This window comes from Clarias gariepinus, chromosome 23, assembly GCF_024256425.1.
Source record: "Clarias gariepinus isolate MV-2021 ecotype Netherlands chromosome 23, CGAR_prim_01v2, whole genome shotgun sequence".
NCBI classification, from domain to species: domain Eukaryota; kingdom Metazoa; phylum Chordata; class Actinopteri; order Siluriformes; family Clariidae; genus Clarias; species Clarias gariepinus.
Genome location: NC_071122.1, coordinates 23,000,001 through 23,018,893, shown reverse-complemented (window position 1 = coordinate 23,018,893; position 18,893 = coordinate 23,000,001). Strand labels below are relative to the sequence as shown.

The window sequence follows — 18,893 nt, the reverse complement described above, 5'->3', positions numbered from 1 at the left end:
CTAAAATTGGTGTAAGAAGCATATGACCTGTAAATTTGTTGCTTAATCTGTTGATTAAAGCATTCTGTGCAAAATTATGTTTTCCCCCCCTCAATTTTCTAACAACACTGGTTTTTGTCTAAATGATTCAGGTTAGACACAAACCCTACATTATGTGGCTATAAACATACAAAACTATTTAGTTAAAATCGCTTTTTGCAATCTGGCCAATAATTATTGTTAACACACATAAAATTTAAATTCCAGGACTACCTCGGTGCTTTGCATGAGAGACAGGTTTTAGTAAAAGTTTGAAAAGCAAAAAATCTATAGTGTCCGTAACCATGTCAAATTCATGTTTTAATGTCTTAACAATTTGGCATTTTCGAATAATAAACATTTTCAGATTTCTGTCTTTTCACGTGGAATCTAAATTGGCCAAGTTTCATCTAAGTGACAGTTAAGATCATTGAAAGATTTGAATTTAAAAACTTGAGGACACTACAGAACCCACTATTATACAGTACCTACACTACAATTGGTCCAATTGGTTCACCTGATCCCCTGCTTTGGACATTTTGGGTCTCTTTAAAAGTCATGTGTCTACTCAAATCCACCCTTTTGCACTTGTAGGAACATATTGTTAGTCTTTATATAAAAAGCTGTATGTTTTATTTCTATTATTCGGCAGAGTGGCTTAGTGATTAGTCGCATTGTCCCTCCAGGGTCTGGGTTGGATTCCTGCCTATGGATCTGTGTGTATATACATGGAGTTTGCATTTTCTCCCTGTACTAGGTGGGTTTCCTCCGGGTATTCCGGTTTCCTCCCACAGTCCACAGAACTGCTGTTCTTAAATTGTGTAAGATGAGAGCGTGTGAGTGAATGTGTACCACGGTTGTAATATGGGAATAAATACAATGCCATGAAAATAGTATTTTGTTTGTTTTTTATCTCATAAAAATATAAATGTTTATGCTTATTTGAAAAAAACAAAAACAAGCATGGATCTGGAGATACGTAGCATTTAGTATTATTAAAAATGGTGTTATATGATCCTATCTGGAAATTCACGTTTTCACCTGGTGAGACACTTAATAGCACCAATCCCATGCTTTAGGCTGATATGTTTTAGCCTCCAGACAGCAGTAAAGTCAGGACTTTACCAACAGTGTCGCTTTAAGACTCTGAGTTCTGGTGGAAGTTGAGGGTTGTAACCCTGACGCGCAGGAGGCAGGACTGTGTCTCAAACTAGTTCCTGTTAGGTCGATGGTGCACTACGTAGGACATGAAGTGAAGGCGTTTTCACACTACATAGAGCACTGGGTGAGCTCGTGGTGCACGTTTGGACACGCAGCCGGAGAGGAGCCCGCGCGCAGCCGACCAGCTTTCTCTTTAAAAACTCCCTGACTTTGTCGCTGCTCAGAGTTCGGGCATGAAAAGCCGAAGAGCGGCTTTGATATAAACTTTCAAAGGATTGTTCTTTTCCTCGAATGCAACACTTGCCTTTGATCCCGCGCAGAGGAGCCGTTGCGTGTCGCGTGCCGCGGTGTCATTTGGAATGAGTGTTGCGCGCGAGTAAAGCACGATCATTTGGGATTTATTCTGGGTGGAGTGACACCAACAGACGGAGTGGAATCGGCTCGGAACATGCTGCAAAATGGAAAAGTCAAAGAAGAGCCAGAGCCAGAGACGAGCAGTCAGGGTGAGAGCGCAGAGACCAAGCCGCCGGAGAAGGAGCGCGACCCCGGCACACACTTCCCCATGCCCAACCCGAACCCTGCTGCTCTCTACCCGAAACTCGAGATCAAGCGCAACGCCGTGACGGACGAGTACAAGATCTCCTCTCAGGTCCTCGGCCTGGGCATCAACGGCAAAGTGCTGGAGTGTTTTAACAAGAAAACCGGGGAGAAGTGCGCTCTGAAGGTAACGAGCACACCTGCGCACACCTGGAGTACCTGTAGAAGTGTGTGTGTGTGTGTGTGTGGTCTTTAGTTCATTTCTCATTTCTATTGCTGTATTAAAGAACTGTACATGTGGGTTTAATTCTATGTAAAAAAAAAAAAAAAGAAAAGATTTTTTTTATAGGAAACCAAGCCCTTCCAGTCCAAAAACACACATTCCTGACTCATTATGTAAAAACCTGGAATCTGCTTTTAAGATAAGATTGTTCTAAGATTGAACAGTGAAATGTGCCCAGTTTGGAATCTGGGGTCAAAGCTCAACCCTAACCCTAACCCTGGGTCTTGCTCAAGGGCTCAACAGAGGCAACATGACAGTGCTTAGGCTCAAATCCCCAACCAGTAACTCTGAGTCTTAACCGTCTGAGCCACCACTACCTTTAGGCATACTTACAATCCATTAACTTAGAGGAAAAAACAAAAAAAGGGTGGCACCATGATGACCCTCTGTCAAGACAGTGCATCTGGTAGATCCACCCGATCTCCTGCTTTGGATGTTGTGGCTCTCTTAGCAAATCACGAGCAAAAACTACTCAAATCCACCCTTTTGCACTAATAGGGACATTTTGTTAGCCTTTATATAAAAAGCTGCCTGTGTTGTTATTATTATTCAAACTCAAATTTGTCACATACACAGTATATTATGCAGTTCGGCACGGTGACGCCTTGGACCTCCAGGGTCCGGGTTCGATTTCTGCCTCTGGGTCTAAAATCAGTGACACACACGAGCGTTTCATGTTGAAATGTCACTGGAACTGTCGCCTTGGACTTCCAGGTTCCGGATTCGATTCTGTCTGCATGTTCTTTCTGTGCTGGGTGGGCTTCCTCCCACAGTCCGAAGACATGCAGGTTTGCCCGTAGTGTGTTGGCTGGAGGTCCTGGATATATATATATATATATATATATATATATATATATATATATATATATATATATCTTTTATTTTAAGAAAAGCTTGGCACCTTGCCTTTGTGTAGGTGTGTAGTTTAAGTTGGGGTTAGATTTAAGATTTAGGTGTTGTTTTTTTTATTACATAGCTACTACACGACAGTTAAAGGTCCTCACAAGGATAGGATTAAATTTAGACGAACGTGTATATGTGCTGTATGTAAAATGTATCCATGACTTCATGTGACTTGACTCCGGGTTCCTGGAAGTCCACTGTCATGTTGCTATGGTTACATCACAAATGACCAAGTCGCTTCTGCTGAATCAAAGTAGAGTTACAGTATAGGCTGACTGTTGGCCTGTATAAATCATGAATAACAGTTACCAAAAGTACTGTAGTGGACATGTGTCTAGTCCATCAGGTTTCCCCCCAGTCTTGACGTGTGTGGGTTTGTACTGCTTGCGTAGTGGAAACGGTTACATCACCGGGAGGCCACGCGAGAGTGAAGTGGACTTTATATGACCGACGAGCTGTAATCCAAATCTGACTGCTTAGACAGCTACAAAATACGAGTGTGTGTGTGTGTGTGTGTGTGTGTGTGATAGCAGTAATAGAGAAAGGGAAAGGTTCTCGCAGACTGATTTATAGTGTTTGTTTATGGCTTGCTTTCTGCTCTAAATCACACATGCATAAATTCTCTGTTCCTCCTGAGGGATATTAAACAGTGTAGTCGTGCATGCTGTTTGTCTGTGAACGCCAAATTCCTCTAACAGTATCGGTTAATATTTGTTTTTATTATTATACTATTTGAGTTTAGCTAAAGGTTACAGCGATATATATATATAATTGGGGCCAATTTTTAGGTTTACGCTCCAGGTCTGAGATTAATGACATACATCAGAACCACAAGTGAAACATATTCTGTATAGTACATGAAATAACACAAAATAGTAGATAAAAGAACTCATTATGGGTGATTATAACAGATGTCCATTTTGCGATCACATACATTTTACTTTTACAATTTATTACAGTTCTTTCACATCATTGTCAAATGTGTAACATGTTTGTGAATGTACTGCGAATTAGTCATGTGACACAATCACACTTGCCCTAGTGAAAAATGGAGATGTGAAAGTAAACGGATCAGGTGACAATTAAAACATGTACTGAATTCAAAAAGGAATATCCAAGTTCATGTGAGGTCTTTGTAAGGATAGAAAACATTGTATTCTTTAACTGTACAATGATGTTAATGACTGTAATGACCTTGACTCACGTTTAAAACATGAGGTCGATGATAAGAATGACAACATTCTCTCCGAAGGGAATTTTATTTCGAATCCAACTAGAAATAGTACCACCCATCACTACACTGACTACAGAACATTATCTCATTCTGGATAAAAGAATTACGGAATAACCTGTTACTTCTAGAAATACTGTGTGTGTCTGTGTGTGTGTGATCAAAGGCAGTGTTTAGTATCTCATTCTGCGATGTTTTTAGTGAAAAGATGAAATAAAAGACAGGAAAGAGAACAGAGCTGCAAACCCTGAACCTCCTCCTAATCTCCGCCAAGGGGCTTCTTAACAAATCAGCATCACCATTAGAGTTTAATTAGCTTTTATTCCGCTGGTGTAATCACAAGCGATTGAGCGACCGAGCCAAGCGTCCCCTGGCTAATGTGTCCTGATCCGAACAGATCCTGCAGTGATGAAACATGTGGCAGCTGATTTCCTGCTCCTGCCTCTGAACTCATCTCAGCATGGCATGTGGACTGTTTATACGGTATAACAGTTTCAGACCTCTTTTTCTGTGGGCAAAATGATGTGCGCCTTTGATGGTTATGTTCCAGTGAACAGAGGAGCAGGCCTTTACTGCCTTTTTCCTTCGATGCATTCGGTGAATCAGACCGGCTCACATCTCACAGCGTGTGTCAGACAAACGGTCACAACCCGTTCGATAGGAGTGTCTCGTGCACAGCGTTGTGTATTATTCGAAAACATCATTAAATATAGTTTCACCTCTATTCAATTCACGGCACGGTTAAAAACCAGAAGAGCTATGGAAAGTGAACCAGTCATGTCACAAGACACAAGCTGGAAACTAAGCCAAAGCACTGGGCTGTAGAGGTACAGAAATATTTAGTGTTTTGGAGAATTACAAAACAAAAATGGTCACTGGACGCAAAACGTAAAATACATATTTGTGTAATTATTGAATAATTTAGGGGTGGCATGGTGGCGGAGGGGTTAGCGATGAGAGTCGGGGTTCAATTCTGTCCTCGGGGCTGTGTGCATGGATTGGCCCCCCGAGTCCCTTGGAATAGGCTTGGAATAAACATTACAGAGAATAAGTGAGAGACGTGTATAATTTATTTAAATATTCTCCATGCAGCTGTTCTGGTCTCATTTGTCCATCGTTGTATTTCTAACCAACGAATGGTGCAAATCTCTGGTTTCCGCTTGGGTTAATTATGTGCAGTGAGAAAATCAACCCAAACCGAATCTCAAACACAATCAAAAGGATGGAAATTGTGCCCTGATTCAGGACTAAAGTGACTTAAGATTGTGAATAAGCCACATGAACACACGCGTATACCACTATAATTAAAAACATTTTTTACACATATTTTCCGTGCATGAAGTGAAAAGCAGCTTTTATCTTTTATCTTTGCACAATATTAAATAGTCACAACATCCTATGACATTAAAAAACAAATAAAAAATCAGCTCTGTGCTACTTCTGTGAATGCTTTAAATCTATCATCTCGACAGCATTACAGTGTGTGAACCCAGAAGCAGAGATACACATCTCTATAACTCAGGCATGATTGTGGAACTCAAACTCGTGACAGTCGCCACTTCTCAAAAATACCAAAGGAAACTTCTTCTTCAGGGGAACCAACCAGCAGTGTTGTCACATCCTGGCGTCTGACCACAGGGTGTTTAAAATACATACGCGCAACTGCCACCTACTTTCAGCCCCCCTTAATGTGTCACTTATATATATAGTATAAACGTTTCTAACCAGCTTATATAGTATTAGACTACACTCTCAAAACGACATCGATATAGTGTTAACTCAATGAAAAACTTTGAACTTTACCTGTGGGTGATAATTTCATTAATGGAAATTACAGTGAGATGAAAATCACAAGTCAACTGCAGATGTTTGAGCAAACACTGTGTCCTATGTGATGACTCTGCACACACCGTTTTAGAGACCGAACTCTGTACACACACACATCGTGTTTGATTTCTCAATGTAAGCACACACACAAGCACCCGATACGGTGTTTTAATATAAGCGCGGTTGCCATGAAACCGGAATCAACCGCCTCCCACGTGCTGTGATTTATTCCTTTATAACCACTCTAGTTTATCGCTTAATTTCCCTTTCGCGACTTTTAATCACACAAGCAAACAGACGTTCCAGTGTCTCCGTAAAATGCGTTCATTAAGCAAGATTGAACGTGCAGGGCGTGAACGCAGAGGGCGGGAACCCGAGCGATGGACCGATCGATCCACTGGAACCAAGCCACACTTTTCATCTAATTCAATTACTCTAGCTCGTGATTTCTCTTACTGAAATTGATCGTCTGCCAACACTGAGATGAGGTCCGTCCTGGGTAGATACGTTACACTTTAATACGACCTCAGAGATTTATTTTCCAGAGATAAAAGTGTTGGCCAAACAGGACGGAGATACACTGTGTTTGCCAGTTGGTTATTGCCAGTATGTGCAGTACATACACAAAATCTACATATACAAAATACACATCTAAATGTTTTGACAAACTACGGGCAATTTTGGTAAATTAGCTTTAATCGGCATGTCTTGATGTGCCTGATGCAAACTCCATGCACACAGACTCTGTGGCGGGAATCGAACCCGGACCCTGGAGGTGCAAGGCAACAATTAGCTAACCACTAAGCCACTGTGCCACTCGTTAGTAGATTAGAGATAAGAATTTAATTAGGATTGTCTTTAATCTCCTTATTGTCCCTGATTTAAAATGTGTACAGGTTGAATTTATAGAGGTTAATTCTAGATAGGTTATCGGCTGTTAGAGTATCGGGGTAGACTGTAAGCGTAGCTATTAGTGATGGCTCATTCATGAACGATTCAATCTTTTTGAACGAGTTTTTAACGTGACTCAGAAGAACGAGTAGTCTCGGAGGGTGATTTGTTAATTTTCTTCTGGGCGTATGCGCAAAGCATCGCAAAACCTCCATAGGTTATGTACAGGAAACAGAAATGAGTAGTTACCTTTTGAGTTTTGGTCCGAATTGGTCGTTTTTTTGTCTCCATTAGACGCTATGCAGTGCAATAGATTCAAAAGAACGAACGACTCGGACTAGAAGATATGAGAGGTGAGCTGCTCATTATGTTTATCATAATATGTCCTTAGCAGCATTGTAATATCTTCATTACTGGAACTAAAGACAAAATTTGTCAATGTAGACATGTTGGATGTCTGTTTATTGAAAATGTAAGATTTTATTTTATTCCTGAACAAAAGCACGAAATGAATTAAATGACTCAAAAAAAGATTTGTTCATTTTGATGAACGAGATTCAAAGAACCGAGTTACTAAAATGATTCAAACTTCCCATCACTAGTAGCTATTGCTCTGTCTCCGCATGTCCTCCCTGACACATTCCTGACATTAAATTCAAAAAATGAAAATAGAAAAATTGTTGACGACCCACAAACCTTTCTGCCAATTTGAATGGACAGCTTGGTTAGAATTTAATTCAGTTTTATGTGGACTGAAATGGGGAACCTCTTAGGCCTAACCTCAACCATTGTTATATCTGCAAACCTGACCCTGTATTAACTTTAATGATTTTTTAAAGCACCTTTCTGTCTATTTCAACATACAAAAGTTTAAACAGTTCCCTCTAACTTCTCTGACTTTTGTGCATGATGTGTGCTAATTAGTCATTAAAGTTTCTGCTCGTTATACTCTTGTTTTCATAGAACTGTCTAAGCCAAAGAACATGAGTTATATTACCACATCTAATGTTGAAACATGTTTGTTGGAATTGCAATTAGAAAAATGGGTCAGCACTAATTTCAAGTGATTTGGAAATGATTTTTTCTGCTGCGTCAGTGCATGAAGACGAACTCAGACGCACCCGTGACTAGGCTTCTTTTTGTGCCGTGTGTCTTCCTGAGGTTTGTGGTGTCGCATTTCTGCTTTCTCACTCATCCTGTCGTTCCATTTTTAGCAAGTTATCAGACAAGTTCGCTGTCTACAATTGTTTTGTTTGTTTTTCAACCACATTTCATTTCATTTGACTTGTAGTTTAACACTATTTTTTGTGGAATTCTAGAGCGGAACATTTTACAGAGCGTTAACAAAAAAAAAACAAAAAAATTCCCTGAAGGCTTCCCTAACCTTTAAGGAGCAGCACACAAAAACAATCCCTTTAAAATAAAAATTATTCAGTTGTGAGTTCTGACACAACTTCCTTCTTGGCCTTTCCCCTGACACATGGAAAAAATGACTGTATTTATTTTTATCTCTTGTAAGACTGGATGGAATCCCGGAGCAGAGCTGAGTGCGATGTCATGTACAGTACATCACTGACAATTCTGTTTTTTGCCCAAAACCAGTTCCTGTTACCAGCTGGCTGATTTTATTTATTTTTTTAACCAGTTCGACAACGTAGCCCTTAAAACTTAAAATCATTATAGACTTTTATATATATGAACACATAGGGCTCGGGATTGCGCAGAGTAACATATAATTCTTTAGCACAAGGAAAGGGCAATATGATAAACTGAATTTTGACATGCATGAGCAAAAAAAGCCCATTATCACATGTTTTTATGGTTATTTTTGATTGTTTCTATGACCAAAAATATCAATATACTCATTTTGTGAGTTACTACATTTTATTCTGGTAGTATAAAAGTAATAGCAACTTTCATTCTACCTGACATATCTGAAAAGCCAAATGCACAGTTTGATGTCTGAAAAGTTTTAAGGGTTACAATACTGTAAGTTTAAGAAATGATTCAGTACCAGTAGTAATAGAATAAGGTTTCAGCGCCTTTCTGGCTAATAGAAATGACAAACCAGTTGTGTGAATTTGGTTAGCACTCACAGCTGTTTAGTTGACTTCATATTTCTTGTTTAAACACATTCATCTTTTTATTCAGAAATATATTTATTTATAAAATATTTACATTACATAACATTTATTGTAGCTTGCTGGTACTTATCGGAAGGTCCCAGACAACCCCACGACAAGGAGGTAACAGGAACTGGTCTCGGGCAAAAAACAGAATTGCCAGTGATGTACTGTACATTACATACTGAGAAATCTATGTGGAAGTGTGACAGAAACCACATGCTAGCAAACACAAATACTGATTCACATTTAAAAATCTGAATGTTAGCCTGCTAGCGGCTTCTGATTTAGACGATATTTTGGTTAGCTCAATGTTATACAGTATAGCCTGCTAACATCTTGGAGTAGCAGTTTACACAACAAAAGAAAGAGGTAGACTAATGTTAGTTAGCGTGCTAGTGATCATAATAATGAATATTTAGCCTAACGTTAGCCTGTGTGCTAGTGATATCTATATAAATAAAAGTAAGGTTTTGTCTGTACATTGGGTTAGAACTCGCTCTTTCAATCTTTCAGTGATATCTTTAGGTTTCATGCGTTGAAAGACCTAAAACCAATCTCAGAAAATGTTCTGTCTGTCTGTCTCTCTCTCTGTCTGTCTGTCTGTCTGTCTGTCTGTATGTCTGTATGTCCAGCCAGTTTTGCGTAATGCTGTGAAAAAAACTGAATTTATTTTTAATTTATTAATGTCTTTTATTAATTAATTTCTTTTATTAATTAATTAATTTATTTATTTTATTAATTTTTGAATTTAATGAAACTGTAGCATTACTTTGGTATTAGCCCCAAGTTAAACCTGCGCCATAAATGAAATCTAAATATTTAGTAAAAGCGATGTTATGAACAGTTATGTGTTACGGATTTAATTAATCTACTTTATCAATAGATATTAATTAGAAAAGATAAAGTAAATATTTTTACTGGGATTAGTTTATATTTTCACTTTGGCTGAAATAACAGCGCTGAAGTGGTATAAGTGAATTTTAACACGCTGGAGTGGTTTTAAGACAAAACTTCATCTTTATCCTTTTATCTACTTTTTCCATTTCTCATCTGTGATTCACTCTCCGATTACCGAACAGGGAGTGTATTTGTCTGAGCACCAAAGAAGGACAACTTAGTGTAAACAAGGCGTAAGATACTCAACCTTACAGAATGGGATTTCTTTGTATTAATAAGTTAGACAGAGAGTTCTGCTGTACAGAGAGACAGACATGTACGTGGGCTTCAACCTGAAATAATAATAATAATAATAATAATAATAATAATATCACTGATTACATTAAAGATCAGCAGATTATTTTTAGCTTAAACCTTTTAACTATTACTACAAACTCTTTAACCGCCAACGACGGGCACTTAGGCTAGTTAGTTTATATAATAAATAGTTATTCTAATGTTAGCTAGCTTATGTAGGCTAATTAACAAATAGCAGTAAAGCGCAACCAAACACTATTTAATTATTATTTAGGAATATGAATCATCCTGCTCTACTTCCTGTCCTTCTCTCTTTGCTGGTTATTTGAACAAAACTAGGAAAATGTGACACGCAGTCATGAACTCTGTCCTGTGAATCTCTGACACAGAGACGGTAAAGTCGAGGCGGTGCTGGAGATAAGAACCTCTAATGAACTGAGCGCTGAGCTTTTATGTATCCACTGTAAAGCCTCACACCGCTTATTTTAGCCGGGGAGATTAGGCCGCACTGAGACAAGCAATAACTCACACACTAGGCATGTTAAAGCAAACACAGGTGTGTGTGTATGTGTGTGTGTGTGTGTGTGTGTGTGAGAGAGAGAGACCTAAATGCATTCCTTTCCTTTAATGTACAAAGAAGACAATTTATCTTTTATTTTCTAAAAGACAATCAGCATTAAATGATGAATCATTTCTAGAGTCTTCATTCAGAAAATACGTGCTTGTTTTCCTGGGCACTGATCGGTAACATGCTGTGAAAGCTTTAACATTTACGTAAATTTGTGCTTTGACCTCATCCAGATACTATCGTTAGAAATACCCACATCCTACAGCTCGAGTTTCCTCCTCTACTCACTCTTGAAACAAAAAAACACCCTGACGATGTTTGTAATTAATAGACTTCTCAAGTGCATGGAATATTTATTTTTAAGTGCATGTATTATTTATTTCGGTTGAGAGTTCTTTTATCAACATGTTCAGTCCGTTCTATTTTTTCACTTGGTGTGTCAGTTTCCTGCGTAACCCACAGATGAATGTGACGCAGTGCAGCTTAGCCTTTCTACGTAACATGATGGAGCACTTCTTTAGTCCTCGAGTCTGTCCACCTGAGCTGAGCTTCTACCGTACTTAACTTAGGGACTTTACTACTGCAATGCATTGTGGAACTTTTAAGTCCAGTGTTTTTCCCCTAGTAGACAGCATCGTAACAGTTTGAGCAATAACATCCTCCCCCTTTTGGCACCAGTGCAACACATGACTGCTCGTCTTCTCAAAGAGATAACCAAAATTAGCACCGGACTCACTAAACCCATCATAGATATTTTAATATATGTGGGGCTTTCAAGTTAAACCAAGACTTGTGATGAAACCTCTGGTGAATGGAGGCATACAACCGTACAACTTCAAGCACAGTAAGGAGACTCATTAAATACTCTTTAAAGGCAGTATGCCTGTAAATGACCAAGGTGGCCTGATCTTGAAAATCGACGGAAAACTTTTCACAGACGCATCTGTGGGAGCTGTACACACAATCATTCACCAACATCAGTGACACATTACAAGAACTCGGCTGGGAGTTATTGCCACATCATCAAAGGAGTTCCTGGGACGCCGGTGTTTCAGATGTGAAGTGGACAGTCCGAACGTTCTACCTTATTGGTAACCAAGCACTTGTGAAGCGCTGGAATAAGTGCATTGGTGTAGCAGGGGACTATATAACCGAATACAGGGAGTTTTTACTCTCAGAACTCTCTTCTCACATTCTGCACAATGAAAAGTCCCGGTTTGACTCGAACACCCCTAGTTTTTTTTATTTGGAGTTTTATTTTAACTCCTTCCTCTTATTACAGAGATCTGATCCAGTGTTGTGTATTCGCCGGAGCCCACGCTCTTGTTCCATTTCTTGGTCATTAAGGCTGATGTAACCTGCTCGGACGCCTGAATCGACCAGTGTATCTCCTCCTGGACATTTTCCACAGCTGAAACTATAAATCACATCCCTCAGCTAAAACCTGCACAGTCAGGAAACTAAATACAGTAATAAAATATAAGCGGTCGATAATTTTGTCAAGTCTTGCTGATGAACAGTGATCTATATTAAAACATAAATGCAGGATGGCCTAAAATAACTCAAAAACCCTTTTATTTTATTTTATTTTTTTACAAAAAACAATAAACACACACATACGGTATATACAGTCAGCCAAAAAAAATGTATACAGACTTCAGGAAAAGAAAAATAGTACGATGTATATTATACAGTTTTAATATAATATTATCATATTATTATCATGTATATAAATATATAACGTAAAGCAATACATTTAGTATTCATTTTTTTTCTTTTCCTGAAGAGAGTATACATTTTTTGGCTGACTTTGTATATATACGTATGCGAGACTCACTAAACTTTGCAAATGAGAATGAGGCAAAGTCTGAGTCAGGCTTAGACCTGAGCAGTTAAGGACAGCTTCAACAGCCTGATTTAACCTCTAGTAACCCCTAGAATTTAACCTATAAGTCATTCATTGGGAGTTGCTAAACATCAACAAGCTGGCGTGTTTTTTCATGCTTTTTGACAATCATTATTGACAGAGTGAGCCTTGTGTAACTCTGACTGTGAGTGTCCCATAAAATGGAATGCATATCTGTGGGAAAATCAGAGATTTGGCAACATTCCCTATAAAAGTCCAAGAAAAGGTCTACAATTTCCACAGAGAAAAATCCCTATGGATTCTGCTGATACTTATATACCTAGTGTCTGTGGATGAGTTTAGAGTGATAGTCTGGACAAAAATTTAATGTTCTATCTATCTATCTATCTATCTATCTATCTATCTATCTATCTATCTATCTATTATAATGTTATGGTCATGATAAATGGTAGTGTGAAACTTTTATGTACTATTATGCAGATAACCATTATATTATTACAATAATTATATTATTATTGCAGTGTCATTCACTGCAATCGATCTGTGAACATTGAGTGAGTTAAACACCTGATGCTTGAAAATCGACTGATAGCTCGTCATCAAGAGGGTGTGGGAACTGTACAAACAATTATTCACCAACAATGCATGCACATTACAGGAACTCGGCTGGGAGTTATTGCCACATCCCCCTTCTGTACAATTCTGTCCTAATTCCAAGCTATTTTCAAGTATTTTGGGAGATTAAAGGAGTCCCTGGGAGGCTGAGGTTTCAGACATGAATCAGGCGGTCCGATCATGTCTCCAGTGTACTGAGAAAACTTTCTACCATGATGGTGTCCAAGCACTAGTGTGACACTGGGATAAGTGCATAAGTCAGCAGGGGATTATATAGAGAAATAAAGGGAGTTTTTAATTCCTATAACTGTGTTCTGTTATTCTGCAAAGTAATTCTTATTCTTCTATTATTCCAGAAGTCCCGGTTTGACTCGAACACCGCAGAATTGTAGTATTCGGACAAGATATTACTTTTAATTTGTGTACTTTAATCTGCAAAATGTAAATAATTCTAGAAACTGTTTCTATTTTCCACTATATTACATTGAAAATGGTAAAACAGTGAATAAAGTAAAAGATAAAATTGTTGAAAAAGTTCAACTCAAATATATTTTTCTGTGAATTTAGTGACGTGATAGTGTCTTAAAATGTTCCAGCAGAGTAATGATATTCATTATAAAGTCTATGAATTGCTTTTAATCGCATTATATTCTAAAGTTAAATTTTTAGTCATAGTTAAGATAATGACATTTAATATTGTAAAGTAAAAAAACAACAAAAAACAGAATGTCTTTTTTTAACAACCGAAAATGTCAAACACCCAGTTTTTTGTTGTTGTTTCCCTCACATGATTCTGATTGGATAAAAAAAGTGATGACAGACAGTTGAATGTGGATCTGTTAGTAATACTTACAGAAGCTATAATCCCCATGACCTCATGTCCTATTAGCGCACACACACGTACACACACAGGTGTCATTTCACATTACCTTTTAATCTCTTTTGTCTTCCCCCGAGGCTTAACACGCAGTAGAATTGCTGAGCATGAGTGTTTTACATCTGTGTGTGTGTGTGTGTGTGTGTGCGCGCACGGGAAAGAAAGACATAAGCACACAGTAGGTTCTCAGAATAGAATGTGAAAAAAACTTTTAGTTTCCGATTCCACCTAGTCTCAATCTCTGAATCTGTCATATAACGAGAGTGTGTGGTTGTTGTGTGTGAAAGGTTCACTGAATGAACGACAGACCAGAGCGAAAGAGTAAATCAGTCATAAGTTCAAGGTCGTTAGATGAACTTGAAATCTTCAGTCAACATGTGTTACTGCTTTCTGAAACACAGGGACTGACTAAGCACCAGGAACAGATCCGACCCGCTCCAGCTGCCGGTGCTATAAACAAGACAGCAAGTTCATGTTACACACACACACACACAGAGTTTATGATTTTAGCAGAAATGGCATGTGTACGTGGGCGGAGGTCAAACCGCATTACATATTAACGCCTCCACACCTAATCCGCACACTAACAGCTTTCAGCGTTAATTGATACAAAACGCCGCTCGTCTGTGTCTTTCTGTGTTTGTTTACTCGTTTGTTTATTTGTTTGCCCTTAACCAGATGACGAGTCGACGCCTAATGAAGCCCCAGCGCTCGATCCTCTATGGTAATGCGGTGGCTTTGGGTCATGTGGAGCTAAAAGCGAGAAAACAACTCGTTTAAAATGCAGCGCTGTGTCACGTTCGCAAATTATTCCGAGCGGCTAGTGCGAAACCAATCGGCCTCGCTTGGTACGATCAGCTTATTAAAATAATAGCTTTAACATTTTCTTGTATTAAAGTAAAGGAGCGGTCATGTTTAATGTTTATACGAGGGGTGTTCAAGTCAATGCGGGACTTTTGTATATAATCCTCTGCTACACTAATGCAATCACAACACTGGCCTCCCAGGAACTCCTTTAATCTCCCAAATATGAGGAAATGGCCTTCGAGGTCAGGAATGTACAGAAGGGGGATGTGGCAATAACGGCCAGCCGAGTTTCTGTAATGTACAAGTGGTGTTGGTTAATGATCATATGTACAATTCCCACAGACAGATCTCGCAAATTGGCGAGGTCATTTTTCAAGAATCAGGCGTCCACTTGCTGAATGTTAACGGGAACGACTGCAGTGGGCTTCAGGCCACCTCGGCCGGTCTTCTATAAATTCGTCATACCCATACTCTCCTACCCGTGCTTGTTACACATATCAAAGCTATAGGTAGAAGCAGTGTTGGGGGATGTTTTTGTCTTTTAAAAGTAATCAGTTACATTACAGTGTAACTTTCTGATAAAAGTAACTAGTTCGAGTACTTTTCCATTGCAGAAAATAAAAACTCCTTTAGGATTCCTCATGCATTTTGTTTTAGTCAAGACCTTTATAATTATTCTACCATCATCACTCAATCAAGTTTGGCCCATAATCTGTTAACTACTAATACCCCTATCTCACCTATGCGGTTTCACGCGGTTGTCGTAAGTACGGTTCATCATGATTCACCGCGAGTTTTGACCTGTGATTAGGTTTCCATCTTTCCGCGCGTCGGTCCTCTCATAGTCAAACCGCACAGGTGAGATAGGGGTATAACAGCGGGAATAACAGAGGGGGCGGGATATTGGGGGCGGGGCTTGTAGGACAACCTTCACACACACACACACACACACAACGGATTGGGAACGACTGCTGACTGGCTCACGGATTACATAAACTGTCTGAATAACATATTACATTTTTGTAAAAGTAACTAAATAATCGAGTAGTTAAATGGCGGACATGACGTGTTAGATTACTCGTTACATCAAAAAAGTTTTCCAAGTACTCTAACGCATTATTTTGTAACTCGTTACACTGAACTCTGGAGGTACCGGTAATAAGAAAGTAGCATAAACTGATATAACTATACATTTTTGCTATGGGTGGGAAATTCTGGCAAGTTAGAAAAAAATGATAGAACATTGGGATAGTCATTCACACATGTACCACTTTCTTTAAAAATATTCATCTATGCATCTAGGAATGTAGTCTGTGGTCCAACTAAGGACTGTGTAGACCAATAGTGACCATTGTATTTTTTCCCCCATTTTTTATTATGACTGTAGTAGGCCACATTCACACACGAAAGGCGATTTGCGAATGCCGGTTAGAATAATCTGCATGTCTTTGGACTGTGGGAGGAAACCGGAGTACCCGGAGGAAACCCACCAACCATGGAGACAACATGCAAACACACAGACGCCGAGGCGGGAATGGAGCACGGACCCTGCACCATTCACATGTTGCATTACTTTACTGTGCGTGAAGTCTTCTCTAAACGTCTTACATTTCATAGCAAGTCCCGGTTTCACTTGAACACCCCTGTTATTACAGTATTTGCCCAAGATTTTTATTAATTTGTTAAGAAACTCTTGCTTAAAGAAACAGAACTGGTATAGAATTTGCTCTCTGTATAAAGAATCTTTCTGATGCTCTAAATGATCTGTTATTTTAGGAGTCACTTTGTGCACTAAATATTATAATTCATGCCCTTTAACTTTTTAACTAGTAGCCTTTATTGAAAACTTTACCATATTAAGAATTAGCCCCCGCCCTGAAAATGACCTGTTACTATAGAAACGGTAGGGCGTTAGTACTATCGCATACAAATATAATATGATCAGTGTTCCACTTTAACATTTTCTCTTGTTTGTACTTTTCTTCTTAACCACTCTCCCCTCATTTACACACACACACACACACACACACACAGACACACACACATAGACTTCGTGATTGAGTTACACACTGCTCTCAAAAATACACCCTGACGGAAGACATGTGCAATGTCACAGCCCCGTGTCTATTCCAGGATTACACTCGTCCTTCTCTCAGTCACGTACCAAGAAAGACATCTGAGAGGGAACGAGGGATCCTAAAATATCCACCTCAATGAGAAATGAAAAAACAAGAGACTGTATGTTTTCCCTCATATTGTACGTGACATGCTTGGAGAAGTGTTACTGAACAGGAAGTTTGCCTGTGAAAGTATATTGCGTAGGTTTTTTTTTTTTTTACCTGAGTTCAAACAGTGGCTTCACTGAGAACGAGGTTTCTTCTTTTGTCTAGCAGCGAAGTGGAAACCTGAGTAGTGTCGTTTTTCCACTTCGGTACGAAGCAGCTCAAATTATTACAGCCAGAGGTCACTGAGAACGTTTTCGTTCAGCTTTTCAGCTCGGATTAAATCCTGCCACACTCCCGAGGCGAGGGAAATCCCGCCATAATATTAACATACTGTATAATGTAGCGTTCTGTAATCCATTGCCTACCAATCCAACACTGTCTTATTGATAGGTGCATCATACATATAGTAAAGCAAGAAGTAACAGCGTAAACCCCGCTCTTCCACTTCCACTTTCTTTATTAGTAAAGCTTTTTTGTAATTTCACTACCTCTTACACTCATCCCAAGACATCAGTTTCCTGATAGCTCAGCTTTAAACACCCCAATAATCAGAGTGCATTAACAGACCTGTTCCACCCTGCTGCATTAACACACCTCATTGTCCCTCCTTCTTCTCCCCTTCCCCTCTCTCTCCTCTGCAGATTCTCTACGACAGCCCGAAGGCACGCCGCGAGGTGGAGCTGCACTGGCGCGTCTCCTCCGGGCCGCACATCGTGCGCATCCTGAGCCTCTATGAAAACATGCACCATGGGAAAAAGTGCCTTCTCATTATCATGGAATGGTGAGGATGAAACTGCACTTCCCAGCATGCATCACTCAGCTCTGTTGTCACACATAACCCAGTCCTTATTCATCGTCAGCTGCCCCGACTGACTGGAAATGGCTCGAACAGGGTTGTTTATTCATGCCAGGATAAAAGGGAAAAGTCATTCTGCTTCCAGAAAATCACCAGAGTGGCTTTTCCGTTCTGAATAAAACTCATATCACACAGATTCACCAAGACGTTGATACAGCTCTTAATATCTGTTACGATAGTAAACCTTCTTCAGTGACACTAGATGTGTATTCAACACTTCTTTGTGAACATAAGTTAAAGGAACCTTATTTTACTATTTCTTCAACATCTGAACAAATGTGTGTGTGTGTGTGTGTGTGTTAATGCTCCAGATAATGCATGGTTAAAACCTCAAACTTGATTTATTGCACTCCTCTTCTGAACACGCTGGTTTAGTGTCTATGGAAATTAGCTATTGCTAAACAGGGGAAGGGGCTCTACTTATATTAGGTCATACTAGGAGGAAAAAATCGAATTGGCTCGATTTAAACCCTGATCAACAGAAAATGCAAAAAAGGGACAAAATCAGGGATTTTTTTTTATCTCACATTATTACCTAATATCCCACCTGGATGTGAAAGTGAATTGTCATAATAGATTCCCTTTAAACCAGTCACTCATGCTTCAGTCATGTTCATATGACTCACTGATTTATTTATTGACAAAAAAATTATACCAGAATTAACTCATAAAATGGTATCATCATGAAAGTCTAGATTGTTTGGAAAAATGTTCATATTCTACAGGAAGCCTAGTAATGCCAAAAATGGCTTCAAATCTTGTTTTATAAGAAATTGATGTAAATGTTATTTACTGATTACACGGTTGAGGTTAATGCACGTGTTTATTTCAGTGAAATACTTTCCAGTCTGATGCCCTTACTGGAAAACTAAATCCAACATGGCCGTCAATGGGGTTATTAGTTAGA

The 18,893-nt window shown here is 39.1% G+C and overlaps 1 protein-coding gene across 2 annotated transcripts in view; it reads left to right on the top strand.

The window, feature by feature from the left end:
• Positions 1–1,303: 1,303 nt before the first annotated feature.
• mapkapk3 (MAPK activated protein kinase 3) overlaps positions 1,304–18,893 on the top strand; it is a 27,279-nt gene continuing 9,689 nt past the window's right edge. The window contains exons 1-2 of one of the 2 annotated variants that reach the window (XM_053484322.1): positions 1,304–1,903; positions 17,772–17,911. In XM_053484322.1, the coding sequence (XP_053340297.1) occupies positions 1,628–1,903; positions 17,772–17,911 (416 nt within the window). In that variant the 5' untranslated portion in view covers positions 1,304–1,627. The remainder of the gene's footprint in view (positions 1,904–17,771; positions 17,912–18,893) is intronic. The other variant, XM_053484320.1, reaches the window with a different exon arrangement.